General features: G+C 49.5%; 3 protein-coding genes across 3 annotated transcripts; 2 read left to right on the forward strand and 1 right to left on the reverse strand.

Annotated features, from left to right (window-relative positions):
* Positions 1-1617: 1617 nt before the first annotated feature.
* Positions 1618-2715, forward strand: PtrM4_057650 (uncharacterized protein; the record flags this gene model as incomplete). Its single annotated transcript, XM_066105349.1, has 3 exons — positions 1618-1743; positions 1798-1872; positions 2026-2715. 3 exons carry the CDS (start codon positions 1618-1620, stop codon positions 2713-2715), a joined length of 891 nt encoding a protein of 296 aa, XP_065963976.1.
* A 6091-nt stretch (positions 2716-8806) lies between these two features.
* On the reverse strand, positions 8807-9689 carry PtrM4_057660 (DUF3295 multi-domain protein; the record flags this gene model as incomplete). Its single annotated transcript, XM_066105350.1, has 2 exons — positions 8807-9501; positions 9599-9689. 2 exons carry the CDS (start codon positions 9687-9689, stop codon positions 8807-8809), a joined length of 786 nt encoding a protein of 261 aa, XP_065963977.1.
* A 1768-nt stretch (positions 9690-11457) lies between these two features.
* On the forward strand, positions 11458-12235 carry PtrM4_057670 (REB1, Myb superfamily protein; the record flags this gene model as incomplete). The annotated part of the gene is made up of 2 exons (XM_066105351.1): positions 11458-11741; positions 11899-12235. 2 exons carry the CDS (start codon positions 11458-11460, stop codon positions 12233-12235), a joined length of 621 nt encoding a protein of 206 aa, XP_065963978.1.
* Between the last annotated feature and the right edge of the window lie 18 nt (positions 12236-12253).

A 12253-nucleotide genomic window follows, 5' to 3' on the forward strand; every position in this document is an offset into this window, starting at 1 on the left:
CGGGGAGGGACATGGGCCTAAATGAATCGTGTTCGCTCCAACACAGCCTCGCCAGGTAACCCACATTCCTACGATAATAATATGAGCTCTTTCCTTTTTCTCGTTCAAGAAGCGCCAACAAACTTGGCAGTGCGGTTGACGCGGAACTCCTGACGAGGATACTGCCAATCCCCATTGAGCAAACAGAATCCTAAGGTTGACCAGCTTTTAGTTGTTGAGTGCCCTGCACTCAACTAAGCTAAAGCGAAACTGTTGCCTTGCAAAGCTGTCTTTTCCTAGATATTGTCGCACCAAGTGATGTCCTGGTTGTTGCCTGACGCCATACTAATTCTACATCTACAGCATTGACAGCACATGCCCCGTGCTGCAACAACTGTATGTGCTATCTACTAATGTCTATGAAGCCTTGCAAAAATCGAGGCACGCAGTCTTGGATGCGCATACAGCATGCCGGTCGTTGTCACAGACAGGCTGTACCGCTTGTCCAAGCCAACAACACAGCAACCAGGCAGCTGGTTGAGTCGTCCGCTATCTGGCTATTGCATTCCAGGGGATACTGCACAAGGGATGATCTGTGGTGAGATTGAGAAAGGTCAAGGGAAGGCCAGTGTTCCAGCCCTTGCTTTTCTCCCGACATCACCGACCCCACTGCATTGGTACAACGGTCTAAGCGCCTTTTTCTGCGAGAGGCACTCGAGACGAGGATGTTGACTAGCAACAATGCGGAAATTGGCCCCGGGTACCCCTAGTCAGCCGTACATAGAAAGCGGACACTCCTGTATGGAATGGCAACATCAAAAACTAAGCCCTTTGTTCCAGAATCAGGGGGGGGTGGGGGGGGGGGGGGTAAAGTGCTGGCATTATCTGTACTACCAAGACTCAAGCAGGCTGACTGCATGGGCGCGGTGTCCAATGCAGCTAACCTGCTTTCTCCCATGCAATTGCTAGGAAGGAAGCAGCTTCAGGATGCATCCTTATTGCCCTGGTCTCCGCTGCACGTCCCTCGCTTTGCGTGCTATTGGAGACGGGGTTATGATATCCTTGGACTATGAACATGTCTGCATATTATTCAGTCGCATTTTTTGCGCGCAGACATGTATACCATCATTATAAGCATGCTAAGAGTGACACTGGACCAAGGCAAAGTGTGCCTAAGACACGACGATAGCAGTCATTGTTACTCCAATGCTTTGCAATACTTTCTCTTATTTCTTTACGCTCTGATCAGGCCATGTAGCTTGGTGATGAAGCGTGCATTGCATGGCGTCTAGGGGGATAGGTGGCTTGATTGGATATCGCCGCCGGGGGGTAGCCAGGTGTGGGCCAACAATTGTGAAGCTATGGGGCCACTCAGCCCCCCCTTCCTCACAGCTATTTGGGGGCGGATTTTTGGAGGACGTGTGCATGACCCCCTGGCTACTCGTTGTTCATTCAATATTAGGCTACATACGACTTCGCGGTCAGCTACAATAAAGGGCAAGGAAGCAGCCTCTCACCACTTACTCCGCAGTCTCCCCCTGCTCCCTTAAAGTCCAAAATTTGTACACCGAGCTACACTCCCATCATTATCACGGTACCTCATACCTCTTCGCACACTTCGATCCCACCCACGATTCTATGGACAACTACACCCTGATCGAAAAAGATTCCTCGATGTGCGTCGTTCCATCGCCCACAGATTCATTGCTAGCCGGATCGCCGGCTCCGGATAGCCAGGCTCCTCCGCTCCCACACCTACCGCCGGTGAGTCTTGGCTTCTTGGAACAGTGATCGAAACGTCTAGCTAACATACCACAGCCACCACCACCACCCGGCGGGGTACCAACCTGGGTTGCTGCCTATGGGGCTATTCCTCCGCCACCGCCTCCTCCTGTAAGCCACTCTGTCTTACTACAAACAATGACTAACGATTCTAAGCCCCCACCACCACCACCACCTCAAGCCCCTGCTCAAATAAACGCACTCCCCACACCATTCTTCAAAGTCGGTACTGCAAATCTCTTTATTCCAGCCGTATACTGTGAGGATTCTTTCCACGAAGATCTCGCCCAAATCGTGCATATTGTACCATTCAGCCGCAACGTCTACGTCACCCAATATGCTGCTCATGCTACCGATTACAAGGAATACGAATGGCTCCTTAAATATGGTTCTACAGAGCTATGGTATGAGAAGCCTAGCAAAACATATCTCAGGAATATCGAGACACGGGAGGTAAGCCAATGGCTGGATGAACTGCCCTCGCTACCGAATGCCCGGCCTGTCAGTCTCGAGAGACCTAGGGTATGGGCCTCGGCTGCCATGAGAACACCAATAGACGACGATGTCCCGGAATGTCTTGCCAACCATCCCGACAATACATACCCTTCTCGTTCATGTTTTCCATGTTCGAACAAGAGAGCGACCGCATTAGGGGCTACGTCGCTTGTTTACTGTCTCATCCTGAGTACCTATCAGGCTGCCGACCCTTTTGTCCACGGATCTCACTTCCATGGCAAGCCGATTTACAAGCTGATCAAATGTGGCAGTCGCGATGCTGCCGTTTCAGAAGCCTACTATTCTGCCGGGGTAAACGGTTGGAACCTAGCCTTTAGCTGCGTCATGAGGCTTGGTGAGGACTATGAAAAGCGGGATGGAGAAGCAAAGAAGGTCTTGCACCTCTGGTCGTTGTCCGAAGAGGACGAGGACAGAAAAAACATCAGGACGTTCTATTAGAGCAAACCTGTTGCTTTTTCCTACGGATCTTTCCGTCACGAATTTCGGTTCTTACAAAAACTCATCCTTGTTCCTTTTTCTACGATCTTAACCTCTCTCACTCAAAACAGCGAAAACATATAACTCGACCACAACACCTGTATGGACTCGATCATCAAACGCAGGGCAATAAACGGGTAGATGATTCAGCACATCTATGCCATCTCTCATACAATCGCAGAATCCTATGCATCGCCTTCAACAGGATACACACCACCTTTTTGCCAGCCACTCCGGTATGACGAAAAAGACAATTAACTCGAGTCACATGTCCTGTATCATCGCCTGGCTGAGTTCGATTTCTCAGCTCTGCATTGCGTTGACATTTCCTAGCTCTCTGCGCAGTTGCTTCAATAGCTTCTCTTTAGTTGTCTTGCTATCGTCCTTTGTTCTATTCCTCGAATGAGTGCTACCACGCTCTTGTGTTCTTATTTTTTTGGTTATAAATGGCGTCTTCTGCATTGTATTTTTTTTTGGCGTTTGGGAGTCGGACATACGTAGGCTTTACATAAGGCATCTGAGATCACGGCACGGCATGAACAATACTGTACTAGGAAAAGTAGATGGCATCGCCTTACACACTTCCTAGAAGATGACGGTTTCATGTACATATACACTACAAAAACACTATTTAGACACCTTAACAAACATATAGATATCAAGATTGGCGCCGAGTACTACTATCCATGAATGTTCTAATATATAATAGATGCCAATACTGGTTAATCTGCAGAGCTGCGTATTATGATCAATGCGTAGATGTGTCAAGCAGTGATTGTTCTATGTGCTAGGCAGCGAGATGATGATATTAATGTTCGACTATATTCGGTGCGGAAAGATAGGTAAGCGTCGAGAGATATTGTTGGAGATTCGTAGGAAGCCTAAATACGTCCGCATATCCTTCTTCACTACTGTTTTACCGCAGTTCTGCCACTCGAGGGCAGATCTCGAATGAATAAAGAGAGGAGCGATATTATAGTCTGCTTTGAGATCGTCCAGGGGGTAGGAAAGAAAGGGAAGCTAGTAACCAGACTGAGAAATGTCAGCGCAGGACTGTATTTTTAAGGTTATGTCGCCAAAAGACGGCACATAAGATATGTTTCCGCTGTGATACAGAACTCTCCGTCACGCGGACGCACCGGATGATGAAATTGAATTGGGATTAGCGGACAGGGATTACATTGGCCGATCAATATCATCCCGCTCTTCGCTTAGGCATCTGGAGAGAAGGCGGCGTACCAATGCCGGTTCAAGAGGTGCCCAAATCTAGGCAGGCGGCACGGAAGGGAGGCGCTACACAACGCTATACTGCACATTCCATTCGCACAGGGCGTGCCGCTAGACACAGTCCCTGCGCAGACTTTTCCAGGCTTTCATACAGCCATCTTTCCTCAAAGCAGCTCTATCCGTGATAGATGACGAAACACGCAGTATTAGCACACGGTGTAGCAGGAGCAGGCAACAGGTCCGGCCTACGACGGGCCGATCGAAGTGGTTAGCGTGGGCGCGCAAGCCCTAGAAGTAGTGCGCAAGCCCGATAGGCACGGACTTGCATTGCTGCTCTACTTTAGCCGCATCGATGTATAACAGCCTCTCAGCCATCAGCGCCATGGCTTCCCAAACGGCATTTGTACTGGCACCTAAAAATACGCTTCCTCGCCGTGAAAATAAATATCGGAGGCGGCGGCGATACTTGGATCCCAAAAATTGGGAGTCCCCTAAGAATTACTACAGTAGACATAGGCGTCATTGTTACTATGCCTACATAGCCGCTAGAAAAACTAGTGCCACAAGCAGCACGTTGCTTAATCTGAAGGCTTCAGCTGATGAACAGGTGCAAACCCTTGCCTATGCTGCTGCATGGCGCGTCTTTGTGATCCATTAGCTTGCCACTGTACGCCTTAATGATGTGAAGCAGTTTACTGGGTCTTGCGAGCTGACTTCGAAGTGCAGTCATCTTCACGGCCGAATTCACCACAATGCACCCTTCGAGTCTAGAGCAAACGTTTACAAGGCAGCATACCGATGGGCGAGCCGGCCCATGGTGGGCCGGATCAAAAGCATAGCGCAGGCAAGTAGATACAAGTATGCAAAACAGCTCTATGCTTTTCCGACGCATCTTCGAACGACACTCCCTGGTATCTCTATAGGACTGAAAATATAAGATTTCGGGTTTATAGCATCAAAGAATCTTACTCTAAATTAACACAGTATACAGGCTTGTTCGCTTCTTTCAAGCCGACAAGGTTACGCATTCGTGTCTGTCTTGCAGAGACACCGTACGTGCTTCTAGCAACCGATCTTCTCGAAGGCCAGGGTTACTGCGGCTGCAGAATACAGATAATCGAAGGTGACGTATAGCCTCTAGTTTCTACTAGTGGCAACAATGCATTCGGCTAATCCTGATGCTGCAGCCGCTTGGACAACCTCGACACTTCTATATGCATGCTTGCTCTGCACAAACCTTGTTCCTGCATTGTTGCGAGGAAAAAACTATACCTAGATAGTCTTCCGTCTAACGCAATTTTTGTCCAGAGTGCCAAAGAAATGTTCTTAACTAGCTATTAAGCAGTTCTTTTCTAGACGACTTAATTGAGGATCAATCTTGAATACTCCTACTTTTCAACTCCTTCGAACGTCCAGAATGGAAAACTCCCAAGCATACTGGTGTACAGGGATGCTTGGCTCGTATTCGGCCTTCAAGCATACTACGATTCAAATCCCCTACGAAAAAGGGGTATCCTGCGCCTGCTGTAGCGAAACCCGATTAAAACTATTTCAACGCTGTGAAAAATGCGGCAAGACGTGGTGCAGAAAGTGCTGGAAAGAGACAGTTCAGCAGGTAAGTTGACAGTCGTGCCTGATTACGATTCAAATTAATATGGATGCTAATTCTCAGACCAGAGCACGAACCCTGTGAAATATCGAAGACCGTGGTCTCAATGTGCGGATCAGATGTAGATATGAATGGGGTACGGCCCTAGAGAGCAATGCAACGGAGATCAAATCGACATACGCGCCCACTTCTACATGAAGAAGGTGGCCCTTCATGAGGTTGTGGAATGACTATAGCGTGTTTGATTTTCGCTTATTCGAGTTTTGAAAGACTTAAATAAGTCGCCTTTAACGCCAAACTCTGCTCTTGGTCTACATATGCTAACGTTTTACGCAAATCCCACTCATTTTTCCTTCCTTCGTCCCTAATAATTATAGATCCGCATTATGTAACAAACAGACGTCCCTATTCAACTAACCTATCTCTACAGATCTCTATAAGAAATCATAGCATAGTCTCCGCCTCCTAGTCAACATCACAAATACGGTTCAGACATAAGTCTCGGACGCGAAAGCCTTGACAACAGCACATGGCTTATTGGAGGTCGTAAAGCTGGGCTCTGACACACGTCGCATGTCAGATGGAAGACTCTCGGAACTGCGCTTGATTCGCAGCTTTTCCATCAGCTTGCCGATGGTCACATACTCCTGTGGCTCGATGTCAAGGCCGGCATTCTGCGATTGGAAGAAAGTCACGACTGGCGTCTACTGCGCCCCAAAAAACTCAACAACGACAGGCATGCCCCTACGGGCTTTGCGGACTACGACCTATCAAGAAAGCGATTTTGGTGTCAATTGTCTGCTAGTTGCGGCGTGGTTAGGTTATACAGCAGATCAGGGCAGACAGGGCAGAAGGTGCATAGGTATGGTAGGTGGACACGAGGTCTGGCATGCCGGGGTTTCGAAGACGCGCTGGCAGCCGGCTCGCAGCGAGGCTCGCGCGCACAGCGGTGGGGTTGCAGTGTATGGATCTCCTGAAAGTCTTGAGTGATGTAATCCCAGGCCGCGATAGGGGTGGAGCAAGGGTTAAGTGGTATTTACAAGCTCGGAAATTGCACCGACTCACTTCTTATCTTTCTCAAGGATTGATATGCTTTATGCTATGCTCCATAGCCCGGCCGAGTGGGAAAGAGAGCTCTGCTCCCCTTGCTGGCCCTTGTTGAATTGTACCCAGGCAAGCCCTGCCCCAAGCGCTTGCTGGATCAGGCTCAGAATTCAACAGGTTTCACAATCCTTACCAGTTCTGACAGTGTGATGACATCACAGAGGCAACCGGAAATCATCGTTTTGGTATCCTCTCCAATGAGCGCAGTAAGCGCCCATTGGGGTGACCAGTGAATGCGGCGTAGTATTGGCGCAACTCTTCGATATTACAAAGAGAAGGCTCGTATATAAAGCGGTCTAGTTCTATGGCCACTAGGGAAGCCGGGGGCAATGGCAAAACACAGAACAACTATTGCTCTGCACTCTCTTCCACCGGTGAGCCATCCTTACGCGCACGAGGCTGAGAACACGACCGGTAAGGAGATGTAGCAGTGATCAGCAGATGATGCAACATCCCGGCGACCCAGACAACACCTCTTGTCAAGCTACATATCATCACTATTAAGCCGTGGCCCAACTCGGAATAGGATCTCGAGTGACCTAGGGACCGTCAGGGGTGGAACTAGCGGTGATTTACGGGACAGAGGAAGTGCGGTCATACACAATGCAGTGGCCACATGATAAGTAAGAGACCTAAGTCGATCTATATTCCGGTTCTGTCATATGCGGTGCTTGAAAGGTTATGCCACTAGAGAAACATCGACCATTTCATTGCAGACTTGCTATCAGGCTGGAGTAATTGATGAAGGTGGAGAAACGTGTGCAAACTTGTTGTATTGGAGCTACGGGAGGAGTGAGAATATCTATGGTGCGCGCACGGAGCAGCTGACTAATCAGTGCCTGGCCAATCAGAGCACGGGAAGCCTGATTCACCGTGAATACTAGTGAAGGCTCTTACCGCGTCTCGACAGTAATACTGATATCCTGCTCTTACAACTCGATAGCTTCTACTAACTAACGGTCTTACATAATCTTGTATTGTCTAGAATATGACCTTGCCATTTCGGGTGTGACTAAATAGCCTCAAAGGAGGTGTTTTGTAGGTGAGCTAGCTTTCGGAGGTTCCGGTTACACCTGTGCGTGACCATCAGCTCTGGCTACCACAGGATTTCTTTCGCGTGATGTCTGCTCAAACACCACAGGCGGTGAGACCTGGACGGAATGCAAGGCTGTTGTATTCTTGATACGATCACATCTTTGATAAATTGAAAGCCTCGAGACCAGCATCTAAGGATATCTGAAAGTCCTATGCCTTTATCCCACATGTGCACTATGTAAAAGACAGTGATATCCTCTGTCTCATTGAACACACTGGATATCATCATAGCACCACATATATTATAGTACAATATGACCCATCACTAGCTGATCTGTTGCACGCTAGCAGGGCTATCCCTACACTCTCTCATTCCTCACATATACATAGCTTCCCTCGTTCATAGCTATACAATCAACTCAGTCCTTCATCTCTTCTTCCATATCACATACGTGAGATGATCACTGCAATCGGGCAGGGCAGTGGCTGCTGACATGCTGGAAATATAAAACGCCATGGTTTAATACCAACCCAAATGCGATTGCGAAACAACGACCGTATGCTACCATCCGAAGCAGTGATATTCCCCGGTGTATTTGCTGTCGAAGAACTGGTTGATGTCTGTAACGGTTTGGGACTTGCCAAGACCGACTTGGGTGAGAGTTGGGTACGGCTATCGCTACCACACTTTCTCATCACACACACCTATATAGCTGCAGTTCCTCCATAGCTACACAATGAAACGCAGTCCTCCTCCTCTCCTCACACCGTTACAATGTCGACCTGGGAAGTGGGGACCATAGCCCGAGGTAAGGTTAGTAGTTGGGCCCTCTGTTTGCGCTCTGCTACTGCGTTGATGGTGGCATTCTTTTGTTCCCACCCATTCAGGATGTTCTGGTGGAATAATGCTGAAAACTCTAAAGCCAACATGTTTTTGTGCGTGGTCTTGGGGGACATAGCGGATGAGTGGATGTTGGAGAAGCCACTGTCTTCTTGAGGAGAGCTACCGATGGAAGGACCATTGTGAGTACGAGTGCGTGAACTTCGAATAATACGTGTTGATCGCGACGTGGCATGTTATAGATCTAATGCGCTGTCACCTTGGTGGAGGGCAGTTGTGAGTAAAGAGCGGCGGTAGGCGGGATCGATCTCTACTTTGACACGCGGAAACTGAGGAAAGTGTTCAGAAACACGAGAGAGGCCGCTCTCCTCGTCATCTTCCCACATCTCATCGGAGTCTTCCTCTTCGATGGCGCTCTCGTCGACATAATCTTCACTGTCGCTCTCAATGGCAGTCTCCCAGCTATCAGAGAAGCTGTAGAGGGTGCGCGTGGGAGCAGCGCTGTGCAGCTGCTGTGAGAGGGGGTTGGTGCTGGACCGTACTGAGATGGAGACGTGGCCGGGCTCGAAACCGCGGACTTCACTGTGCTTGCTCGCCTCGGTGGAGGTGCTGACTTCCAAGTCGACTTCAGGGCTTGTAATGCCGCAGTCTACTGAGGTGGAGACTTCGGGGATAGGGCATCGCGTGGTGTTGTTCTGAACGGGCTTCTGCTCGGCTACAGGTGGGGTGAGCTGTGCTGGTAGAGGTGGCAGCGGTTCAATGAACGTGTTTTTTTGTATTGAGTTGAAGATCTCCCCGAGACCAATGGGCGTCATGTGCTTGCCGCAGGCCTGGCTGGTAGCAGACAGTTGTAGCTTAAAGGCCCACAACCGCCAGGCCATATTCTCGTAGCGCTTTCTGTTTTCCATAGCGAACTGGCATCGTGCGAAGACTGCCAGGCCAAGTTAGTGCCAGTTGTATAGTTCAGACGCTATCATATACGATAGATCGTGTGCATAGCAGAGCCACAGATTCTGTTTGTCACTTACCACACCAGAGGTTGAACATGTTCTCGGTGCTGCAGGTTTCGATAGTACGCATAGAGCTGGGCACTATGTGCCGTGCTGCGCGGAGATGCATTATAGACGTTGTATTAGGTTGGCCGCGGAGTATACGTATGTGGTGACGGTGATACTGCAGGCCTATCGTTGAAGAAAAGCCAGGTGGGGAGCTAGAGAAGACGCTACAGAAAGTAGAGGCTAAATAAGGTACCGTTAAGACTGTTTATAGAAAGATACAAGGGTTTTGGCCGTTCTCACTTTGGCTCCGAGAGGAAGGTCATATAGCATACATGGTCTCAGAGAATGTGCCGGGGATATCATCCCGATGCCGGTATACGGGAAAGTAGATGCGGGATATAGGGAGAAGACGTTGTATGCACGGACTGTACTTGTAAGGAAGGTGATAGTCACTCGGATGGATATGGAAGGCGCATTGTTGGCACCCACATCCCTGTAACCCCCACTGTTCTGCTCCTACAACGATAGTCTTTGAACAAAGTAGCCGGTTGGAAAGATCAGAACGAATGTCTGTACGGGCTTTCGGAAAACTTTCAATCCTCCTAGCATACACAATCATTAAGCGATGGTTCGTGTTGTGCGTGACGAGAGAAACCAACTACGTGCACTTTTGTTGCAGTCCCCACAACGTAAGAGCGACGAAAGAAAGGATATGCTAGACAGTCATTCCCGCCATCTCGCACCCTCCATCTTCTGAAATCGATGTACGTTAGGTGAGATGGTTGCCCGCTTGCATGGTTTGTCGTTGGTTCGACCTTGCAGATGGCGGACATCAGTGTGGGATAGGTGCAGTAGTTATATACATGCAAAGTAATTGACTTATAATCGAGGGAGAGTTCAGGCGCAACGCGGGATGAGACGCAGAGCAAGGCGTAGTTGGTCTGCCGCCTTGGCATCAACCGTCCAGGCTGTTGGTCGCGACCTACGCTCTCGATCGCTGCTGAAAACTTCCCGTTTGGCTACGTGACGTTGTTATTATATTGCAATTGCAGCTTCCTTGCACAGCCCGTTTATGCGAGCTATGCTAGTCAACAGATTGCTGTCCTTCACTAGCGTTACTCCGTAAACAGGCGCAGGTCACCCTTTAATGCATCGTCCGTCGGAACAGAATCGCCTAGAGCAGCAAGCTCGAGACGGCGGTCGCTCTAAAATAGCTACCGAGATCTGTTGGTGACAATAGTACACAAATACATGAGAAAGTCATTGTATCGTAGCTGCAAGAGTCGAGGGTTCCAGCAGTTCGGCGTTGTGTGACTCGCGCGCATAAGCGCCCGCGAATCAGCAGGGCATCTAGACGACCAAGAGGGATTTGAATGGATTGCCTAACAGCCAAGCGACGGCACGGTTTAGCACGTGGAAGTGATGGAACGAGTACGGGAAGCTTTTAAGCCGATGCGAACGACTACTTAGCTCGTTTCCTATCGAATATCATCTTTCGAAGAGAAAGTCATCTTTTGTACCATCGACGGTTCCGTTCTCCCTGCGAGAACTTCTAATCGCGGCGCCGGTCAGAGATTGGGAACCCTACATCATCTTGTGGGCTGGTTTGAATCCAGTTCTTCACCTTCATCCTGGACATCAACTTCCTCCTCGAGCCTCGTGCTCGGGGCCCAGAGTTACCTGCGAGCAAGAAGAGCCCCATAACAAAGGCATGCCACACGACAGGAGCGACCAGAGTGTATGCGACCGCACTCTCGGCATGCACACAGTCTCCTTCGCAAAAATTATCGCCTGCGTACGATTCTAGAGCAACAGCATGCCAAATTTATCCGCCAAACTCAGCTCATACCAGCCATACACCGACATCAGCACCCCAAGAGCCCGGACTCATGCTAAGAGGACCTGCGCCGCCCCTGAAATTACGCTTAGAACAAAAAGCCTCTCAAAATCGGCCACTCGACAAGAGTCCAGCCAGGAAACAGGTCAAATGGACACCAAAGGAGGACAATCAGGTCATCAAGCTACGGGGTGAGAAAATGAGGTGGGCCGACATCGCGAAACAATTACCCGGGAGAAACCCCCTATCCTGCAGACTACGGTACCAGAACTACCTTGAGAAGCGAGTCAACTGGGACGAGGAGACGAAAAGTAAACTCGCAAGACTCTACGCTCAGTACGTACCACTCCATGACTCGGGATGCTCAGACTGCTCCATTTTTGGTCATCTGTCCTTCGTTTTGAGCCTACATCTGTCAGCACCTTCTGCCGCACTCTTATGCAACACTTTTTCGCGCAATATGCGTAGAGTAAAATGCTAATTCCCATATTAGATTGAAAGATCAAATGTGGCAAAAGATTGCTACAGAGATGAGTGTTCCCTGGCGGTCTGCCGAGTCGATGCACTGGCAGCTCGGAGAGCAAGAGATGAGTGCGCGTGCGAACGGAATAGTATTTCAGCTTCACCCAGCTGGAATTATTACAGGCATAAGCCCACTACCGGAAGCGCCCGTTAGATCTACCTTTGTCTCGCATGGCTTCCCACCTGCAAACGCCTCTCAGTCGATGCCAAACCCGTCGCCGATGCCGCCGCAGCTGCACCAAGTGCCTCCGCCAATGTTCCAACCCCCGATGCTCCAACCCCCGATGCATGGCTACTATCATCAGTGAACCGACAGCGGTTCCAGG

This window comes from Pyrenophora tritici-repentis, chromosome 2 (assembly GCF_003171515.1).
Source record: "Pyrenophora tritici-repentis strain M4 chromosome 2, whole genome shotgun sequence".
In the NCBI taxonomy this organism is placed as follows: domain Eukaryota; kingdom Fungi; phylum Ascomycota; class Dothideomycetes; order Pleosporales; family Pleosporaceae; genus Pyrenophora; species Pyrenophora tritici-repentis.